Source organism: Haliotis rufescens, unplaced genomic scaffold (assembly GCF_023055435.1).
Source record: "Haliotis rufescens isolate VD_foot unplaced genomic scaffold, xgHalRufe1.0.p SCAF_43, whole genome shotgun sequence".
In the NCBI taxonomy this organism is placed as follows: domain Eukaryota; kingdom Metazoa; phylum Mollusca; class Gastropoda; order Lepetellida; family Haliotidae; genus Haliotis; species Haliotis rufescens.
Window position 1 is genome coordinate 2,987,026 of NW_025964146.1, and position 24,514 is coordinate 3,011,539.

Here is a 24,514-nt window from a genome sequence, read left to right on the forward strand (position 1 = left end):
GTGTGTGTGTGTGGGGGGGGGGGGGGGGGGGGGGGGGCAGTGATATGAATCAGTATTTACTGTCGACCAGAATTTTTAATCAAGTTGGAACAAATATATTATTGTCTGGATTGTCTGGTCCAGATTCGATTATCAGTACTTACTGTCGACCAGAATTTGTAATCAATTTTGAATTAATAAAATAACTGGAGTGTCATTTATCGAAGGGTGTGAGCTAGACTGTATCGAGTTTCTTGTCAAGAGCTTGCAAAAAGGATTTCCCTCCTCAAATGTGACCCTGTTTTTTACAACCGTTACAAGTCCGTGTCTCCTGCTTCATACACCTCTCATAGAAAAAACCGGTGGAAATGTTTTATGATAATCATCCAAATAATATTAATATTTTAACCATAATATATACAATGTACTTATATATTTTCTATCACCTGGAACAGCCTGTATTTTTTATTTCTTCCACATTTATATTTTGGTCAGGGTGTGTGTGTTCTGGAGGTCTACTCCAACACACATTGTTTTTATCCTGACGAATAGAGGTGGAAACGTTTTTTTGGGTTTTCTTTTAAGGAATCTGCTGATTAATTTCGCTTTGAACGCATCGTGCAGAACGATTGGGACGTCTGGGTGGTTGTGAACGTTGTCATTGAGTCTGTGGCATCTGCCCTCCGTTTGGAACCCCGAGAACATCCGGGTTAGACCTGGTCTTCTTCAGTAACCCATGTTTGTCGCAAGAGAGGACTAACGGGATCGGGTGATCAGACTCAGTGATGGTTGATTCATGGCATCGTGTTCCAAAGGCGTAGATCGATGCTCATGATGTCAATCACTGGATTGTTTGGTCCAGATTCGATTATTTACAGACCGACGTGATATAGCTGGAATACTAGTGCTGAGTGCAGCGTTAAACAACAAACAAACAAACCACTAGTTTGGGTGAATGTGTTACACTGTGCATCAACATGATCAACGTACCTCCAGCACCCACTGTCTTGTCTCCCCCTATTCCCAGTGCACATAGTTGTGTGGCCGTCAAAGTACAGGCATCAACCTAAGACATCCTCAATATATGCAACCTGGACTAGTGTTGACGTCAACAGTAACATGTAACACAGACGGGAATAATCACGCGACATCAAAGACTAATATTACCAAGATTAAACTGTCTCCACTGTTGCCATGCGCCGCAAGCTTAATTCGTGTAGGCGCCCAGTCAATATCAAGAACGCGTTGAGCATTATCCTAAATACATGTAGAATCAAGTCACTACTGATATTAGTTTACTAAAATCAATAAACAAATAAATGTGGTGTATCTGAGTTCAATATAAATCTATCCGGTTCAAATACTATATTATTATTATTATTATTATTATTATTATTATTATAAACGGCCGTATGCTGACCGTTTTGAAAATTCAAAGCATATGTCTGTGCTTCGGTGTCTGCAGTTAGCGCTGCCTGCTATTTAGTGTTTGTTTTCAATTCGTAAGTAATAAAAGACTATACGTCTTTGTTCCGTTCTCTCACTAAAAGTTAAAGGAGTCATAATTATATAACTTTTTTTCTATGGGGAACAAATTACAAAATCACCGGTATAGAAGAGTTACCTCCCTTGCAGTATTTTACTATGGTGAAAGTTTGATGTCAACAGCTTATCAGCAAGTGCCCTATCGACAATCTCGGTAGCTCGGTTTCTGAAAGGTTCGTTCATACTGCTTGTTGTATTAGAAACGGCGATATGCTGACAAATTACTTGCAATATTTTAATGAATGCATCCACTCACACTTTTCATTGGCGGAATATTGCAAGTGGCGGTAATTTTAAATGGTTCTAATCTCGGATCTTGGCAAAACGTCAAGGCCTCGAAACCGAAGACACTTTTGTTATTTCTATTTATGAAAATTGGGTTTTTTTACGTTTTAATCCGTTTGTGAACATAGTAATTCATATCCTACATATGTAAAATTGTTGGCAATGAAATACCATATTTCACAATCATTGTTACTCTGTGTCAAATGACATGGATCACGTATTTATTCACATTCACAACTTGCCCGATGGAGTTATCTAGCATCGCAGGTTGGTTGGTTGGTTGGTTTGTTGTTTAACGCCGCACTCAGCAATATTCCAGCTATATGACGGCAGTCTGTAAATAATCGAGTCTGGACCAGACAATCCAGTGATTGATATAATGAGCATCGATCCACGCAATTGGGATCGATGACATGCATCAACCAAGTCAGCGAGCCTGACCACCCGATCCCGTTAGTCGCCTTTTACGACAAGCATAGTCACCTTTTACGGCAAGCATGGGTTGCTGAAGACCTATTCTACCCTGGAATCTTCACGGGTCCCTTCGCAGGTTGAATGTGGGTGTTTTGCTTCATTTTCCGTCCTTGTGTTCTGTCATCAGCTTGTCATTGGTTTTATTTTCCAGACTTGTATAAGAGCAGTTGACTAACATAAATACTCTCTAAAATGAAAATATATTTAAGAAAAAATAAGCAGTTGTTAAATTATCGAATAGAATTCAGTAAAAAGGATCCAAGACTTTCTTCATTTTCCAGACTTGCCTAGGCAATATTAGATACCTTATTCGACTTAATAAGTGCCCCGCTCTAATAAGTGCCCCGCTCTAATAAATGCCCCGCTCTAATAAGCGCCCTGCTCTAATAAGCGCCCCGCTCTTATAAGTGCCCCGCTCTAATAAGCGCCCCGCTCTAATAAGCGCCCCGCTCTAATAAGTGCCCCGCTCTAATAAGCGCCCCGCTCTAATAAGCGCCCCGCTCTAATAAGTGCCCCGCTCTAATAAGCGCCCCGCTCTAATAAGTGCCCCGCTCTAATAAGCGCCCTGCTCTAATAAGTGCCCCACTCTAATAAGTGCCCCGCTCTAATAAGTGCCCCGCTCTAATAAGTGCCCCACTCTAATAAGCGCCCATGTAGAGATTTGCTAATATATTGGCTGGCGAACAATCTCCATTAGCACCCCTTCCAACCCCTATTCGCATATAATACGCACCGCTTCCTTCCCCTATTCGCGTATAATACACACTCATGTTTTATATGCACCCTTTATTATTGGCAATTGAATTCTGGAAAAATAGATCTGTCGTACGTAAACATTTCAGGCTGTCAGCATAAACCACGATATTTTTCTTTCAACTCTGGTTTTTTTTCACCAAAATTATATTCTAATAAGAGCCCCCATTTCTAATTTTGAGAGCGCCCTGGAAATGTTTATGTATGACAGATATATTTTTCTAGAATTTAATAGCCCATAATTAAGGGTGCATATAACACACGAGTGTGTATTATACGCGAGTGAGTGAGTGAGTATGGTTTTACGCCGCTTTTAGCAATAGTCCAGCAATATCACGGCGGGGGACACCAGAAATGGGCTTCACTCATTGTACCCATGTCGGGGATCGAACCGAGTGAACGCTTTAACCACTAGGCTACCTGACCGCCCCGTACTACACGCGAATAAATAAGTCTTGTGTACATTGATCAATCCGAAGGGGTGCTAATTGGGGTTGTTCACTAGCCAATATATCAGCAAATATCCCCGTGGGCGCTTATTAGAGTGGGACGCTTTTTACATCGAATACGGTAATTCTAAATGTTGATACAGTATCAATACAAAACTATGAATATTGATACCAAATTAATATGTTCACTTGTATCAAGATTACCATGGTTACGATGGAAAATAAGAAGGCAGAAAAGTTAACTTACAACATTTAATTAGTCAGTCTAGTTCATAATTATCTTTAGATTGATTAAAAGTCTACATATGGATGTTTATCTATACACTGGGGCACGGATGGCCCAGTCGTCTAAAGCGCCCCGATTTGTTGTGCAGAGTTGCATCCCTTCGGCACGCCAGAAACCTATGATTGTGGGTTCGAATCCCAATTCGCACTGATTTTGTTTCTAAGTTTGTCAGCACCATACCCGTGCTCGTGGGCTTCACTGAAGTGGTAAACGTCTGAGACCTGCATCATTTCAGGCTTTTCTCACACGTTAAGCTGACACGCCACGATATAAGTGGAATAATGTTAAAAGCGGTGTTAAACCCAACTCACTCACTCACTCATTATCTATACACATATGTCAGTGTGTCAATACCTAACCTTCCAACCAATGACAACTCTGGAGATAGACATACTGTTTGAGATAGTAGTTTATCAGTAAGTTATTGAATAGTAAATCAGTGATTGGCGTTGGTGATGTCCTCTCCACATTTGTGATAAAAACATTAAAGAGTTTGGAAGTGTTTGTCATGTCACGAGTCTTGATGCAGGGTTGTGATTCACCTGCAAAAAAAAAAAATTTTAACTTATGAAATAAAAGAAATAAAAGTATTGTATCTGGATACGAATCGCATCACACCCTTAGTATGGGGATAGGTATTGTATTGCAACCCCACCGTATCAATACACCTTTACTGTTTTTAGTTTAGTGCAATGGTACCTGTAGGTTTGTATCTAAAATTTGTGATACAGAACTCTTCCTAAAATTTGTGATGCAGAGCTCTACCTAAAATTTGTAATCGAGAGCTCTTCCTAAAATTTGTAATCGAGAGCTTGTCCCTAAAATTTTATAATTTTGAGCTCTTCCTAAAATTTGTAATGCAGAGCTCTGCCTAAAACTTGTAATCGAGAGCTCTTCCTAAAATTTGTAATCAAGAGCTCTTCCTAAAATTTGTAATCAAGAGCTCTTCCTAAAATTTGTGATACAGAGCTGTGCCTAAAATTTGTGATGCAGAGCTCTACCGTAAATTTGTGATGTAGAGCTCAGCCAAAAATTTGTAATCGAGAGCTCTTCCTAAAATTTGTAATGTAGAGCTCTTCCTAAAATTTGCGATTTTGAGCTCTTCCTAACATTTGTAATCTAGAGCTCTTCCTAAAATTTGCAATTAGAGCTCTTGCTGAAATTTATGATGCAGAGCTCTACCTAAAATTTCAGATCCAGAGCACTACCTAAACTTGTGATGCAGAGCTCTTCCTAGAATTTGTAATCGAGACCTTTTTTCTAAAATTTGTAATCAGGAGCTCCTCCCTAAAATTTGCGATTAAGAGCTCTTCCTCTACTTCTACCTAAAATTTGTGATGCAGATCTCTACCTAAAATTTCTGATGCAGAGCTCTACCTAAAATTTGTAATCGAGAGCTCTTCCTAAAATTTGTAATCGAGAACTCCTCCCTAAAATTTGCGATTTTGAGCACTTCCTAAAATTTGTGATGCAGAGCTCTTCCAAAAATTTGTAATCGAGCTCCTTCCTAAAATTTGTGATTTAGAGCTCTTCCTCTACCTCTTCCTAAAATTTGCGATTTAGAGCTCTTCCTAAAATTTGCAATGCAGAGCTGAACATCCCTATGAGTGCCCCGCGGCATATATTTCTATCCCTGCACTTGTTCCAAAAAAGCTGATACGAGCAATCATGTCTACCCCTAACATCACAACCCAAACTGAGACAAAAGTACTTCCTTATGATTATTAACTTCTGCATCAAACATTTGTAAAACCAGTTATTTTGTTATCAGACTCACGACAACTGTCATTTGAAATTGTCAAATGTTCCTTATCGATCATTTGATAAAATTAATTCCACTATGTTTCAGGATGGAAGCTGTGTGAGCACAAGGACAAGAAGAGAGTTTATGACACTGAGTCTGTGCATAAGTTGCCAAGATCATGAGCTCTGTGAACATCGAGTCGCAACCATGCCCTCAGCGGGATGTGTCATCTAAGGTATTTCTCAGCACTGCGATTCAGCATTGCATCAGTGCACAAGGGGGCCAAGTCATCTGAGGCCCTAGTGGTGTTTTCATTGAAATAATTGAAGATTAATCGAAAAGGTCCATACGATTGAATGCAATTTTTCATAATCGAATTTGTCCCTTCTGTCAAGTTTTCAACTAACTCTCTCAAGTTATCATTAAAAATAATAAGTTATACAGTATATTGTGTTGGTATTTTCAAACCAGCGATAGTTTTGTGTGCCAAAAAATGTATTCATTACTTACTTTAAGAATTGTTTCAGAAAGCATGAGGCCAACACCTATTTTTAATAATAAAATAGTGAAGTATGTATTCTTGTTTGTTTTTGTTAGGTTTGATACAGTTTGTGAGGTTTTAACATTGAAAAACAGAAAAAAGACGCCAACTGATTAACTTCAATGATCAGTCAGTTGGGATGATCAGAACCCCTTGCCCAGAGCTATAAGGCACCAGCATTCGCTGTCCTGCACTTGCCAGAGCTATAAGGCACCACCATTCGCTGTCCACCACTTGCCAGAGCTATAAGGTGCCACCATTCGCTGTCCACCACTTGCCAGAGCTATAAGGCACCACCATTCGCTGTCCACCACTTGCCAGAGCTATAAGGCACCACCATTCGCTGTCCACCACTTGCCAGACCTGTAAGGCACCACCATTCTCTGTCCACCACTTGCCAGAGCTATAAGGTGCCACCATTCGCTGTCCACCACTTGCCAGAGCTATAAGGCACCACCATTCGCTGTCCACCACTTGCCAGAGCTATAAGGTGCCACCATTTGCTGTCCACCACTTGCCAGAGCAATAAGGCACCACCATTCGCTGTCCACCACTTGCCAGAGCTATAAGGTGCCACCATTCCCTGTCCACCACTTGCCAGAACAATAAGGCACCACCATTCCCTGTCCACCACTTGCCAGAGCTATAGGTGCCACCATTCGCTGTCCACCACTTGCCAGAACAATAAGGCACCACCATTCGCTGTCCACCACTTGCCAGAGCTATAAGGCACCACCATTCGCTGTCCACCACTTGCCAGAGCTATAAGGCACCACCATTCGCTGTCCACCACTTGCCAGAGCTATAAGGTGCCACCATTCGCTGTCCACCACTTGCAAGAGCTTTAAGGCACCACCATTCGCTGTCCACCACTTGCCAGAGCTATAAGGCACCACCATTCGCTGTCCACCACTTGCCAGAGCTATAAGGCACCACCATTCCCTGTCCACCACTTGCCAGAGCTATAAGGTGCCACCATTCGCTGTCCACCACTTGCCAGAGCTATAAGGCACCACCATTCGCTGTCCACCACTTGCCAGAGCTATAAGGCACCACCATTCGCTGTCCACCACTTGCCAGAGCTATAAGGCACCACCATTCGCTGTCCACCACTTGCCAGAGCTATAAGGTACCACCATTCGCTGTCCACCACTTGCAAGAGCTATAAGGTGCCACCATTCGCTGTCCACCACTTGCCAGAGCTATAAGGCACCACCATTCGCTGTCCACCACTTGCCAGAGCTATAAGGCACCACCATTCGCTGTCCACCACTTGCCAGAGCTATAAGGTGCCACCATTTGCTGTCCAGCACTTGCCAGAGCTATAAGGTGCCACCATTCGCTGTCCACCACTTGCCAGAGCAATAAGGCACCACCATTCGCTGTCCACCACTTGCAAGAGCTATAAGGCACCACCATTCGCTGTCCACCACTTGCCAGAGCAATAAGGTGCCACCATTCGCTGTCCGCCACTTGCCAGAGCTATAAGGCACCACCATTCGCTGTCCACCACTTGCAAGAGCTATAAGGTGCCACCATTCGCTGTCCACCACTTGCCAGAGCTATAAGGCACCACCATTCGCTGTCCACCACTTGCAAGAGCTATAAGGTGCCACCATTCGCTGTCCACCACCTTCCAGAGCTATAAGGCACCACCATTCGCTGTCCACCACTTGCCAGAGTTCAGTTTAGTTTTGTGTCTTTTAGTAGAATGTTCAAGGCCAAGGCCTGTGGGTTTAAGACAGAGAAATTGTCAAAATGTCAGAACATGTGGAAGACAAGCTTGTTATAGTCATATAAGGTGAGGTGAAATGGCGCTTAGCGTCACATTCAAGATCGTTGCACCTATATCAGAATTGTATTAGTCCAGACTAATGCCGATTGTAGCCAGCTGAGATACCATGCCGTCATTTAACATGAATACCCAACCAAGACACAGCTTACTGACTCTGAGCAGACCAGTCCTTGTTTTAGCCCCTTTATGACGAGCGCCCGGCAGGGTAACAACAAGTACCATCTTTTGATGTCTTTTGGTATGACGCGGCCGGGGATTGAACACCCGACCTTCCGCTCTCCGGATTGATCAGTGAGAGGTTTGACAATGTGGCACACATGTTCTTGTTCAGTTCTTGCAATTTAAAGGCATATATCTTTGGGCTACGTTTGAGTCCGTTTATGAACAGTTTTCATGGGTTTCAGGTTCTCATCCAAGTTCTCTGAATACTAGGGATGGGTATTGGAGGTTTAAAGTGTATCACAATATTTTGCAATGCACAAGGACTTATTGCGATACATGTCACGATATATTGTATAATTCTAAAAAATCTGTTCTGAAGTAATCTGATACATTAAGGTATGAACTGAAGCTCATAAAAGGAACAGCACAAGATGGGGGGGGGGGTAGTCTAGTGGTCTAAGCGTTCGCTCGTCACACCGAAGGCCCCGGTTCGATTCCCCACATGGGTACAATGTGTGAAGCCCATTTCTGGTGTCCCCTGCCGTGATATTGCTGGAATATTGCTAAAAGGGGCGTAAAACCATACTCACTCACTCACTGATGCTCCAGGTTAGGGAAGGCACTTGGCAAGTATATAACTTTAAAGATGATAAAAATCCGAATTTGAAATCACCCGATATATCAAACATGAAAAAGTGATATTGTGATACATATCATGGAAAGAATGAACCTCAATTTACAGATATACTGGTAATACCTCACACTCTTACTGAATACACAATCATATTTTCCAAATAAGTGAGCAAATTGTTTCCAGTTCAGGGAGACATTTCAGCCCTCAAGTGCTGCATCACATGTTGGTATTGAATGTTCCAGTACTTATAAATAAAAGCGACATTAATTATAAGATAGTGTATGATTCTACACTATCATCTATATCATAAGCATGTGTTTATGTTTCACTCTCAGATAATGATGGTACCAGGTTAGCGAAAAGAGGGCCATATCCTGCCATCACCATTTCCCCATCCACGGAAACAAAGCCACCATTTTCCTGCACCATCTTGTACAGCCTAGGCTTACTTTCTCTCCCACAGGAGACAAATTATTAAGGTCCCTTGCTATTTCATCCATCATTGCTCTCTGTTGTCCGAAGCCTCTTTGGTAACTTTTACTGGGAGAGTAGCAATGGCATGTGTGTTTTCGATAATAGGTGGGAATGTCCCAACCGCTGATCCAGCTGCCAGTTCCATTCCTGTGTTGGGCAGGTTTGTCAAATGAAGACAATCTTCATTCTTCTGAAGCTCAATCTCCAACACACATCTTCAACCATCACCAACCCTCTCACATCCAACACACGTCCTCAACCATCACCAACCCTTTCACATCCAACACTGGTCATCTACCATCACCAACCCTCTCACATCCACCACACGTCCTCTACCATCAACAACACTCTCACATCCACCACACGTCCTCTACCATCAACAACACTCTCACATCCAACACACGTCCTCAACCATCACCAACACTCTCACATCCAACACACGTCATCTACTATCACCAACCCTCTCACATCCAACACACGTCCTCAACCATCACCAACCCTCTCACATCCAACACTCGTCCTCAACCATCGCCAACCCTCTCACATCCAACACACATCCTCTACCATCACCAACACTCCCACATCCAACACTCAGCCTCAACCATCAACCATCCCACATCCAACACACGTCTTCAACCATCACCAACACTCTCACATCCAACACTCGTCCTCAACCATCGCCAACCCTCTCACATCCAACACACATCCTCTACCATCACCAACACTCCCACATCCAACACTCAGCCTCAACCATCAACCATCCCACATCCAACACACGTCTTCAACCATCACCAACCCTCTCACATCCAACACTCATCATCTACCATCACCAACACTCTCACATCCAACACACGTCCTCAACCATCACCAACCCTTTCACATCCAACACTGGTCATCTACCATCACCAACCCTCTCACATCCACCACACCTCCTCAACCATCAACAACACTCTCACATCCACCACACGTCCTCTACCATCAACAACACTCTCACATCCAACACACGTCCTCAACCATCACCAACACTCTCACATCCAACACACGTCATCTACTATCACCAACCCTCTCACATCCAACACACGTCCTCAACCATCACCAACCCTCTCACATCCAACACTCGTCCTCAACCATCGCCAACCCTCTCACATCCAACACACATCCTCTACCATCACCAACACTCCCACATCCAACACTCAGCCTCAACCATCAACCATCCCACATCCAACACACGTCTTCAACCATCACCAACCCTCTCACATCCAACACTCGTCATCTACCATCACCAACACTCTCACATCCAACACTCGTCCTCTACCATCACCAACCCTCTCACATCCAACACTCGTCCTCAACCATCACCAACACTCTCACATCCAACACACGTCTTCAACCATCACCAACCCTCTCACATCCAACACTCGTCCTCTACCATCACCAACCCTCTCACATCCAACACTCGTCCTCTACCATCACCAACCCTCTCACATCCAACACTCGTCCTCAACCATCACCAACACTCTCACATCCAACACACGTCTTCAACCATCACCAACCCTCTCACATCCAACACACGTCCTCAACCATCACCAACACTCTCACATCCAACACACGTCCTCTACCATCAACAACACTCTCACATCCAACACACGTCCTCAACCATCACCAACACTCTCACATCCAACACACGTCATCTACTATCACCAACCCTCTCACATCCAACACACGTCCTCAACCATCACCAACCCTCTCACATCCAACACTCGTCCTCAACCATCGCCAACCCTCTCACATCCAACACACATCCTCTACCATCACCAACACTCCCACATCCAACACTCAGCCTCAACCATCAACCATCCCACATCCAACACACGTCTTCAACCATCACCAACCCTCTCACATCCAACACTCGTCCTCAACCATCACCAACACTCTCACATCCAACACACGTCATCTACCATCACCAACCCTCTCACATCCAACACTCGTCATCTACCATCACCAACACTCTCACATCCCACACTCATCCTCTACCATCACCAACACTCCCACATCCAACACTCAGCCTCAACCATCAACCATCCCACATCCAACACACGTCTTCAACCATCACCAACCCTCTCACATCCAACACTCGTCATCTACCATCACCAACACTCTCACATCCAACACACGTCTTCAACCATCACCAACCCTCTCACATCCAACACTCGTCATCTACCATCACCAACCCTCTCACATCCAACACTCGTCATCTACCATCATCAACCCTCTCACATCCAACACTCGTCATCTACCATCACCAACACTCTCACATCCAACACACGTCTTCAACCATCACCAACCCTCTCACATCCAACACTCGTCATCTACCATCACCAACCCTCTCACATCCAACACTCATCCTCTACCATCACCAACCCTCTCACATCCAACACACGTCCTCAACCATCACCAACACTCTCACATCCAACACACGTCCTCTACCATCAACAACACTCTCACATCCAACACACGTCATCTACTATCACCAACCCTCTCACATCCAACACACGTCCTCAACCATCACCAACCCTCTCACATCCAACACTCGTCCTCAACCATCGCCAACCCTCTCACATCCAACACACATCCTCTACCATCACCAACACTCCCACATCCAACACTCAGCCTCAACCATCAACCATCCCACATCCAACACACGTCTTCAACCATCACCAACCCTCTCACATCCAACACTCGTCCTCAACCATCACCAACACTCTCACATCCAACACACGTCATCTACCATCACCAACCCTCTCACATCCAACACTCGTCATCTACCATCACCAACACTCTCACATCCCACACTCATCCTCTACCATCACCAACACTCCCACATCCAACACTCAGCCTCAACCATCAACCATCCCACATCCAACACACGTCTTCAACCATCACCAACCCTCTCACATCCAACACTCGTCATCTACCATCACCAACACTCTCACATCCAACACACGTCTTCAACCATCACCAACCCTCTCACATCCAACACTCGTCATCTACCATCACCAACCCTCTCACATCCAACACTCGTCATCTACCATCACCAACCCTCTCACATCCAATACTCGTCATCTACCATCACCAACACTCTCACATCCAACACACGTCCTCAACCATCACCAACCCTCTCACATCCAACACTCGTCATCTACCATCACCAACCCTCTCACATCCAACACTCGTCATCTACCATCACCAACCCTCTCACATCCAACACTCGTCCTCTACCATCACCAACCCTCTCACATCCAACACTCGTCATCTACCATCACCAACCCTCTCACATCCAACACTCGTCATCTACCATCACCAACCCTCTCACATCCAACACTCGTCATCTACCATCACCAACCCTCTCACATCCAACACTCGTCATCTACCATCACCAACCCTCACACATCCAACACTCGTCCTCTACCATCACCAACCCTCTCACATCCAACACTCGTCATCTACCATCACCAACCCTCTCACATCCAACACACATCCTCTACCATCACCAACACTCCCACATCCAACACTCAGCCTCAACCATCAACCATCCCACATCCAACACACGTCTTCAACCATCACCAACCCTCTCACATCCAACACTCGTCCTCAACCATCACCAACACTCTCACATCCAACACATGTCATCTACCATCACCAACCCTCTCACATCCAACACTCGTCATCTACCATCACCAACACTCTCACATCCAACACACGTCCTCAACCATCACCAACACTCTCACATCCCACACTCATCCTCTACCATCACCAACACTCCCACATCCAACACTCAGCCTCAACCATCAACCATCCCACATCCAACACACCTCTTCAACCATCACCAACCCTCTCACATCCAACACTCGTCATCTACCATCACCAACACTCTCACATCCAACACACGTCTTCAACCATCACCAACCCTCTCACATCCAACACTCGTCAGCTACCATCACCAACCCTCTCACATCCAACACTCGTCATCTACCATCACCAACCCTCTCACATCCAACACTCGTCATCTACCATCACCAACACTCTCACATCCAACACACGTCTTCAACCATCACCAACCCTCTCACATCCAACACTCGTCATCTACCATCACCAACCCTCTCACATCCAACACTCGTCATCTACCATCACCAACCCTCTCACATCCAACACTCATCCTCTACCATCACCAACCCTCTCACATCCAACACTCGTCATCTACCATCACCAACCCTCTCACATCCAACACTCGTCATCTACCATCACCAAACCTCTCACATCCAACACACGTCATCTACCATCACCAACCCTCTCACATCCAACACACGTCCTCAACCATCACCAACCCTCTCACATCCAACACACGTCATCTACCATCACCAACCCTCTCACATCCAACACACGTCCTCTACCATCACCAACACTCTCACATCCAACACACGTCCTCAACCATCACCAACACTCTCACATCCAACACATGTCCTCAACCATCACCAACACTCCCACATCCAACACTCAGCCTCAACTATCACCAACCCTCTCACATCCAACACAAATCCTCAACCATCACCAACCCTCCCACATCCCAACACCCTGATTGTTCAGTGATGGCTGTCAAGCCTGGTTGCACTGGTACTGACACAGTACCTTGAATTCCATTCATGCTTTGACACTTTGAAAGTGTCCATGTGTATTTATGCATATTTTAACAGTGTTGCCATACAAGAAAGTTCTTGAAAGTTTTCATGTATGAATTAAACAGAATTTCACATGATGTTGTCATACAAAAAATGTCCATGTATGTTTGTATGCAAACAACTAACACAAACACTTTTGAGGGGTTTTACTCAAAGACCTAACCTTATCTCGACTATTTGACAGGCCTAGATTAGTGATATTGACTGACGTTATATTGACTGGCGTAATACTGACTGGCGTTATTCTGACTGGCGTTATACTGACTGGCGTTATTCTGACTGGCGTTAAACTGACTGGCGTTATACTGACTGGCGTTATACTGACTGGCGTTATACTGACTGGCGTTAAACTGACTGGCGTTCTACTGACTGACGTTAAACTGACTGGCGTTCTACTGACTGGCGTTCTACTGACTGGCATTATATGGACTGGCATTATATGGACTGGTGTTATATGGACTGGCGTTACATTGACTGGCGTTAAACTGACTGGCGTTATATGGACTGGTGTTATATGGACTGGCGTTAAACTGACTGGCGTTAAACTGACTGGCGTTATACTGACTGGCGTTATATTGACTGGCGTTAAACTGACTGGCGTTCTACTGACTGGCGTTATATGGACTGGCGTTATATGGACTGGTGTTATATGGACTGGCGTTATATGGACTGGTGTTAAACTGACTGGCGTTCTACTGACTGGTGTTATATGGACTGGCGTTATATGGACTGGCGTTATATGGACTGGTGTTATATGGACTGGCGTTAAACTGACTGGCATTATACTGACTGGCATTATACTGACTGGCGTTATATGGACTGGCGTTATATGGACTGGCGTTATACTGACTGGCGTTATCCTGACTGACGTTATACTGACTGGCATTATATTGACTGGCGTTATATGGACTGGTGTTATATGGACTGGCGTTAAACTGACTGACATTATATTGACTGGCGTTATACTGACTGGTGTTAAACTGACTGGCGTTCTACTGACTGGTGTTATATGGACTGGTGTTATATGGACTGGTGTTATATGGACTGGTGTTATATGGACTGGCGTTATATGGACTGGCATTATATGGACTGGCATTATATTGACTGGCGTTCTACTGACTGGCGTTCTACTGACTGGCGTTATACTGACTGGCGTTATATTGACTGGCATTATATGGACTGGCGTTATACTGACTGGCGTTCTACTGACTGGCATTATACTGACTGGCGTTCTACTGACTGGCGTTATATGGACTGGCGTTATACTGACTGGCGTTCTACTGACTGGCGTTATATTGACTGGCATTATATTGACTGGCGTTATACTGACTGGCATTATACTGACTGGCGTTATACTGACTGGCGTTCTACTGACTGGCATTATATGGACTGGCGTTATACTGACTGGCGTTCTACTGACTGGCGTTATATTGACTGGCATTATATTGACTGGTGTTATACTGACTGGCGTTCTACTGACTGGCGTTATACTGACTGGCATTATATGGACTGGCATTATACTGACTGGCATTATACTGACTGGCGTTATATGGGCTGGCGTTATATTGACTGGCGTTATACTGACTGGCATATGGACTGGCGTTATATTGAATGGTGTTATATTGACTGATATACATTCTCTTGTTTGAGTGGGCCAAAAATGAGATCATGTCCTGATGTCTGGAAATGTCAATTTGACAAAATCGTACAAACTGTTTGCAATCTGAGCACGCCTCTATCGTAGTTGTAGATACAGGTCAGGTGGGAGACTAGTATATGCCGAGTAAGCATGACAGCTCAATATTCCTATGACAGGGAGTGGAGTTGGACAGGGGTGTGATGTGCATATAGTGTACATATATCAGTATATCAAAACTGTATCACTCAAATGTGCAAATTTAAGCTGATTTGAGTGTAAAACGGACTCATTAATGTAACATGTAATCAAACTGGACAACTTGTAAATATGAACACACAATGCCATTTAGAAAGTGGTCAAATGTAACAAATGTTATGTTTGGGATAACACCAGCAGTAGAAATTGGCACAAGTCCTGTAGTTCTTGACAAACTGACCAATAGTTAAGGTATCATGAGGACTAGTAGAAATTTGCCATTTTTAAGGGTTTTGCTATATGTTATCATTATAAGGACTAGTGGACTAAAACTGTTAGTTTCTACTGCTGATAACACTTTCTTAGTAAAGTACAGATTCTCGTACAGAGCCACTTTCTAAATGGCATTGAGTGTTCATAGCTTTCGGCCAATTTTCACTTGTCAGAGGGGTACACAAAGTACGTGATCTAGACTACCAGATGTCGGACTTCCAGATTAGATTTCTGACTTTGTGTGCTGGCAATTAGGTGCCTGACTCTGGCAGTGTGGGTTCGAATCCCGGACAGGACTCAACCCCTCTAAAAGAACGAGAATGTGTACTTTACTAAGAAAGTGTTATCCCAAATATAACATTTGTTAAACTTATAAATAGTTGTGTATTTGGCTTACGAAAATAAAGATAATATTAGACACCCAAACCTGTCTCTTCAAGAGAACCTTTGTCTCGATCAATCATGGTCTAAGTGCATTTGGGCAGTTGTTAATTGGAAAATGCTATATACAATTAATTTGATTTAATTAATTTGAAAAAGAGAATGTGTGTATGACAAAAGTGTGTCAGTGGAAGGGGTTATTTTTATGTGGACGTAAACAGGGACAATAATGATAGGCCATTTATATTGCGCATATTTCCACCCCCTGGGTCATGGTCAAAGTGCTATTTTTTCCCCAGGCATTCTCAGCTCTTTGGGGAGTATACAACCCAATCTGTCTGTTAGGCGTTAATAGGTAAACAACCACATTGCCATCTCAGCCTACCGGGTACCCATTCACTGCTGGTTTCGAAAAAAGTCACTTGCCTTAGGAGACACCCCATGTGTCACATGTGCGTCAGTGTGGGGCAGGGATTGGCCCAGGTGTGTCTAATTGTGGTCCCTGGTTGACCTCTGTGCCCTACTTGATGCCTGCAGTGGATCACGGGGACACACTTAGCTTTATGACTGTCATGTATGTTACATTATGCCTTCCCTGAAACCCTGGGGAAAGGCAGCTATAAGTGGTGCACTGGTGCCCAATCCCCTTGTCTTTTTGGACAATAAAATATGTGTAACACTAGGGGTGTCACAATAAATCGAAATATCGGTTTTGGTTTGGTTTGTTGTTTCACGACGCACTCAGCAATATTCCAGCTATATGACGGCGGTCTGTCAATAATCGAGTCTGGACCAGACAATCCAGTGATTTACATCATGAACATCGATCCACGCAATTGGAATCGATGACATGCATCAACCAAGTCAGCGAGCCTGACCACCCCATCCCGTTAGTCGCCTTTTACGACAAGCATAGTCGCCTTTTACGGCAAGCATGGGTTCGAAATATTGATATATTGCTATTGGTAAGCACTTAAAGTCAATTAAATCAATAAATCAGTTTCTGATCAATAGTGTCGATTTCAGTTAGGGATATCAATAGTTTTACAGTTTCAATAAAATACATGCAATGCTGTTCAAATTTGTTTTTCTTTTGATCATGAGTGGTAGTAATTTACATATGGTAATGTGGAAGTTTCTTTTTCTTACATTATTATGGTAAAGAAAAAAAAAATCAGTAATATCTCAAACGAAATTTTGATGTCATCTGCCTTCAAGATATCCATATAGATAAAAATCAAGTGAACATTTTTAGGAATGACTGGGGCCTTGAGTGTATTTCCGCTCCCTTTAAGTCTTATGCCCGAGGGTGGCTATTTTCTTTAATTCCGTTGAAATGTCTATTCATAAGGTTATGAAAGATGATGGTGGAAATTTTATAATTGCAGATTTAACCATTAAAGGAATAAATTTGACCTTAGCTACTATATATGGGCCTAATTCTGATCTCCCAAAATTTTATCATGATATCTTTAATGCCATTGATGGACTTGATAATGAAGCGATTATAATTTGTGGGGATTGGAACCTCATTCTTGATCAATCCCTAGATCTGGAAAACTATAAAAATATTAACAACCCAAATGCTAGAAAAACGGTTCTAGACTATTTATCTCAGTTTGACCTGTATGATGTTTGGCGTGAACAGAATGCAGCTGTTGGAAAACTTACATGGTGGAAACATAAACCCAGACAGCAAGCTAGGCTAGACTTTTTTCTGGTTAGTGAAGATATTTTAAACCTATCCTCTGCTGCTGACATTCTCCCAGGTTATAAATCTGACCATTCGGCTATTTCTTTATGCCTAAATGATTCTCTGATAAATAATAGGGGCCGTGGATATTTTAAATTTAACACTTCCCTTTTAAGAAATAAACAATATGTGGATATGGTTACGACTGTTTTAGATGAAACAAAACAACAATATGTGCATCCATCTTATAGATCAGACCATTCTGCTCCTTTTGATGATTTGGATTTAAAACTGAATATACCTGATTCCCTATTCTTGGAAACCTTTTTAATGAATTTGCGAGGTAAAACAATCTCTTTTTCCTCATATTTGAAAAAGAAAAGAGGAAAGAAATTGGGCGATTTAGAAAAAGAAATAAACCAATATGAAAATAAAATTAGAGAGGATTTTCAAAATATTTCTGAAGAAGCTTTAAGTAAATTATCTGAATCAAAAAAGGATTATGAAAAAATTAAAGATGAAGAAAGCAAGATAAATGTTTTTAATAAGAGATTACAATGGTATGAGGAGGGAGAGAAACCAACTAAATACTTTTGTCATCTTGAAAATAGAATTTTTACAAATAATATCATCTCCTCCTTGATTAATAGTGAAGGTGAGGAACTGAATGATACAACTCTCATCATTAAAGAACAAGAATCATTTTATAGAAACTTGTACCAAAAAAATAGTTCAGTAGATACTGATCCAAGACCGATGTTAAACAATATTCCAATTCCAAAACTAGAGAATGATATGCAACAGGTCTTTGTACAGCCGTTATCCTTAAACGAAATTGGTAAAGCTACACTTGCAATGAAAAATAATAAGAGCCCAGGTCTTGATGGCTTCGCAATTGACTTCTTTAAATTTTTCTGGAAAGATTTAAGAGTCTGGATATGGAGATACTTTAATCACGCTTACCACTCTAACTCTTTGACTTCTACTATGAACTGGGGCGTGATTACTTGCATTCCAAAAGCAAATAAAGATAGAAAAAGATTAAAAAATTGTCGTCCCATTACTTTATTAAATGCTGTATATAAGATTTTAAGCTCTTGTATTACTAATAGAATCAAGCAATCTTTAAACAAATTAATTCATTGTAATCAATCAGGATTTATCCCTGGGAGATGTTTAAGTGAAAATACTAGATTACTTTACGATATCATTTTTGAAACTAAGAGACTTGACAAAAAAGGTACGTTGATACTCATTGATTTTGAGAAAGTGTTCGACGCCGTGAATAAAGATTTTATTTTCCTCGTTCAGGAAAAATTTGGCTTTGGGCCAAATATGATTAAATGGATACATATACTCATATCTAATGCCTCTTCTTGTATTGTCCAAAATGGCCACCTCTCTAAATTTTTCATGAATGAAAGAGGTTGCAGACAGGGTGACCCAATTTCCCCCTATTTGTTTCTTTTCGTAGCTGAAATTCTCGGTATCATGATTCGTAATAATGAAGATATAAAAGGTATACTTCTACACGATATTGAACACACATTGGGCCAATATGCTGACGACACCCAACTTTTTTTAGATGGCTCGGAAAAATCATTAAAATCAGCCATGGATACACTTGAAACTATTTACAAAATCTCAGGATTAAAAATGAACTTTGAAAAAACCAAAGCAATATGGATAGGCAGTATGGCTGGTAGTAAAGTCCGATTTTGTCCTAACTTAAAGCTAGATTGGCATGATGGCAACTTTGAAGTTTTGGGCATATGTTTTAATGTTGACTTAAAAGACCTTTGGGTAATCAACACTAAAAAACGACTGGATAATATCTATGGTATTATAAGCAAATGGAAAAAAAGTAATTTGACTTTGATGGGTAAAATAACAGTTGTTAATACTTTAATTCTCTCTACCCTTGTACATATTTTTTCCGCTCTCCCAAATCCATCAAAAGCTTTTATTGATCAATTGAATAGAATTCTTTTTAACTTTATTTGGAGTGGCAAAAGAAATAAGATTAAGAGGGATTATTTGAAAAGGAATTACAGTCAAGGTGGATTGAAAATGACTGATATACCCAAATTTATATCATCTTTGAAAATTTCATGTTTAAAAAGATGTTGCGAAAAAAACATTAATCATGACCTTGCTAGTTTTCAGCTGGCTCATATCTACACTTTAGGTGCCAGTTTGCACAAGAATTGGGAAATTGTAAATCCTTTCTGGAAAGATACCCTTATAACCTGGAGTGACTTTATGCATTCATATGACTTAGAAAAAGCAGAAATTGCTTCCCAACCCATATGGTTAAACCATTATTTTAGAGAACCAGTATTAATTTTTAATGACTGGTTTAAAAAAAAATATAGTTACAATAAAAGACTTGTATGATGAAAACGGATGGATCCCTTTCCCACGTTTACAACAACTTTATGATCTTAAAGGAACTTTTCTCGACTATAACCGTATGCTTTTTAATATTCAAAGAAGTTGGAGACAAAATATTGATAAAAATCTACATTCCTCTTCTAATCTCACAGTATCTCCTTGGATTTATGATCTTACACGTTCTATTAAAGGAACAAAAGTGTTTTATAATAAACTGATAGGGAATTCCCTCCCACTCCCCAAATCTTGTTTGAAATGGGAAAATCAGCTGGGATGTTCTTTTCCATGGAATCAAATATTCAGTGTATATTGCCATGGGTTAAGGGACACAAAACTCAGGGATTTCCAGTTTAGATTTATTCATAAAGTAATATTTACTAAACGTGAGTTATTAAGAATGAAACTTATTGATAACGATGAGTGTTCTATGTGTCATACTCACAAAGAAAATGTTTTTCATGTTTATATCAAATGTCATGTTGTTAAGAATTTCTGGTCAGATTTCTGTATTTACTTGACTCATATCTTGCATAGAAAAATCCTTATAACTGACAACGAGCTCCTCTTTGGTACCTCTGATGTATTAACCATTTGATTGTAGCTGCTAAAAGATTTATCTTTGTCCAGTGTATTAAGAATGAAAATGTTGACTTTGTTGCTTTTAAGAACACAATAAGAAGTATCTATGACGTTGAATATCATATTGCACGTAGAAATAACAACTTCTCTGCCTTTAATAGAAAATGGGCTTTGTTTACTCAAACTGCAAAATAACTTATTCACTTGATGTTTGCAACATAATTTGATGTACCATAAATACCGCATCTTCTTAATTGTATACATAAATATGCCTTCATCTGTACCATGATGTGGATTATGCCCTAGGCCTCCTCTGTACCATATCCTTTTGAGAAGTACCTGTATTCATAAAGCTGTATTGCCTTTCGAGTGCATATGTATCCTGTGTATATGACTGAATAAAAATTTATAATAAAAAATAAAAAAAATATCTCAAACTTAACTTTTTATTTGTTGTTGTGGTTATCACATTCAAAGGAAACTTCAGTTACAAGGTTTAATTCAACTCTAAAATCCATCTAAAATGATACACTGAATATTATCGATATTTATAGCAATAGCTTGCAATATTAATAGTTATCGCAATAGTTTCTTTCAGTATCAATAGTTATTGCAATAGTGATTTCCAGACCAATAGTCACCCCTATTTAACACAACCCTGCACTATTAAGGCACTGTCCTTGTTTCAAACCTCGGTGATTGAGTGAAGAAATCAGGAATTGACAGTCTGAACTTTGATTCTTACAAAAATATAATGTCAGGTGAAAATAACTTTCATGCTACAAAAAAAACTCATTGGACTTACAGTACATAACATTTGCATCCACTCTCAATTTCTATGCATACCACCCCTATGCTGTTAGATCCAGAGCGTCTAATCAGAAGGTCGGTCTTTCGGTCCCCCGGCCTTGCAACACTATATCAACTTATTAAGTTGGAAACTGAACCGGTACAGATTTTTCATCCACCATTATGCTCAGCAATGGCAGCTACAAATCCGTAACTTCTTCATTCCAACCCAATAAGTACATAGAAAGTTGCATGATCGAATATATAAGTTCACATATTTGAAGGCATGTGTTTCAGGAAATAAATTGTTCCTTTTTTCATGATATTATGGACCCGTGAAGATCCGGGTAGAATAGGTCTTCAGCAACCCCTTCTTGCCGTAAAAGGCGACTATGACTATGCTTGTCGTTAGAGGCAACTAACGGGATCGGGTGGTCGAGTTCGCAGACTTGGTTGAAGCATGTCATCAATCCCAATTGCGTGGGCTGATGCTCATGATATCGTTCACTGGATTGTCTGGTCCAGATTCGATATTTACAGACCGTCGTCATATAGCTGGAATATTGCTGAGTGCGGCGTAAAACAACCAACCAACCAACCATGATTCCTTTACATTATAGTTGGGATGTTAGTGCGGTATGTTCCGAATCAGGAATCTATGATCGAGGAAACACCATGGAACTGCCCATAGCTCTGTGTAATGACAAGTCAAAATCAAAATGGTTTGTATGGGGCCGCACACACATATGGCTAACGCAGCTAGTGGGATATTAGTGTGAAGTTTAACCGTACCTACTGAGAAACTTAGGACAGAAAATCCAACCACTCTATCCAGTCAGGGAAGGTTGGGGGTTCAATCCGAAATACTAAAATATGTTAAAATATGGTACTTTTTGTTACCCTGCCTGGCACTGACCATCCTCCATCTTAAGATTTGCAGCCTACAGAAGAGAGGAACCACTGTGCCAGGGGAGGTAACTGTAATCGGTGACCTTGTATAGAGCTACCGCTAGTGAAGATGTTTTTGGCACTGTGTTAAAAGATCGTAGTGAAGGAGATTTCACTAATTTGTGCAGTTTTGTGTTGTCAGATAAATGTGAGAATTGTGTGATGTACCCTCACAGTGAGGTTACTGTGACGATGTTGAGATATTCGGATGGCTAGTAGATGATGATGTTGCAGGTGTGGCGGATATTCGAGCATCTGTATCATGGAGTGACCAGCCTCTACACCTGGGTCAGTAGGATGGACATAGATGGACTGGTGCTGGTCCACGATGGCGACCCCCCGGGGTAAGTGTGTTTGACCATCTGGGTCAGTAGGATGGACATAGACAGACTGGTGCTGGTCCACGGTGGCGACCCCTCAGGGTGAGTGTGTTTGACCATCTGGGTCAGTAGGATGGACAAAGACGGACTGGTGCTGGTCCACAATGTCGACCCCCCGGGGTAAGTGTGTTTGACCATCTGGGTCAGTAGGATGGACATAGACAGACTGGTGCTGGTCCACGGTGGCGACCCCTCAGGGTGAGTGTGTTTGACCATCTGGGTCAGTAGGATGGACATAGACAGACTGGTGCTGGTCCACGGTGGCGACCCCTCAGGGTGAGTGTGTTTGACCATCTGGGTCAGTAGGATGGACATAGACAGACTGGTGCTGGTCCACGGTGGCGACCCCTCAGGGTGAGTGTGTTTGACCATCTGGGTCAGTAGGATGGACATAGACAGACTGGTGCTGGTCCACGGTGGCGACCCCTCAGGGTGAGTGTGTTTGACCATCTGGGTCAGTAGGATGGAGATAGACGGACTGGTGCTGGTCAACGATGGCGACCCCCCGGGTGAGTGTGTTTGACCATCTGGGTCAGTAAGATGGACAAAGACGGACTGGTGCTGGTCCATGATGGCGACCGCTCAGGGTGAGTGTGTTTGACCATCTGGATCAGTAGGATGGACATAGACAGACTGGTGCTGGTCCACGGTGGCGACCCCTCAGGGTGAGTGTGTTTGACCATCTGGGTCAGTAGGATGGACATAGACAGACTGGTGCTGGTCCACGGTGGCGACCCCTCAGGGTGAGTGTGTTTGACCATCTGGGTCAGTAGGATGGACATAGACAGACTGGTGCTGGTCCACGGTGGCGACCCCTCAGGGTGAGTGTGTTTGACCATCTGGGTCAGTAGGATGGAGATAGACGGACTGGTGCTGGTCAACGATGGCGACCCCCCGGGTGAGTGTGTTTGACCATCTGGGTCAGTAAGATGGACAAAGACGGACTGGTGCTGGTCCATGATGGCGACCGCTCAGGGTGAGTGTGTTTGACCATCTGGATCAGTAGGATGGACAAAGACGGACTGGTGCTGGTCCACGATGGGGCTATCCCGGGTTAGGATGTTTGATAAGCTGTGTCAAAAGGATTGACATAGTTGGCTTGGTGTCTTTCCACGATGGTGACCACGAGGGTGAATGTGTTTGACTAGCTCCACATCTGGGTCAGTAAGATGGACAAAGATGAATTAGTAAAGTATGAGGAGTGCAAGGATGGAGCAAGTGGTGACAGTGAGTGTCTACTCCTATTTCAGATATGTGAACTTTCTACACAACGCCCTGGTGGCGGAGATGGAGAGTCAGGGGGGACAACTCCCCACCAGCCTCAGTCAAGTCTCACACCAGCGTGAGGTCATCCTCAGGGTCATCGAGGTCAGTTTTACCAAGTAA

General features: G+C 42.5%; 1 protein-coding gene across 5 annotated transcripts in view; it reads left to right on the forward strand.

Annotated features, from left to right (window-relative positions):
- Nucleotides 1-1,592: 1,592 nt before the first annotated feature.
- Nucleotides 1,593-24,514, forward strand: part of LOC124151156 (telomerase reverse transcriptase-like) — a 72,972-nt gene continuing 50,050 nt past the window's right edge. For all 5 annotated transcript variants that reach the window (XM_048383009.1, XM_048383012.1, XM_048383010.1 and 2 more), the window contains exons 1-4: nt 1,593-1,697; nt 5,621-5,750; nt 22,983-23,092; nt 24,379-24,496. In XM_048383009.1, coding sequence (XP_048238966.1) covers nt 5,694-5,750; nt 22,983-23,092; nt 24,379-24,496 — 285 coding nt within the window. In that variant the 5' untranslated portion in view covers nt 1,593-1,697; nt 5,621-5,693. The remainder of the gene's footprint in view (nt 1,698-5,620; nt 5,751-22,982; nt 23,093-24,378; nt 24,497-24,514) is intronic.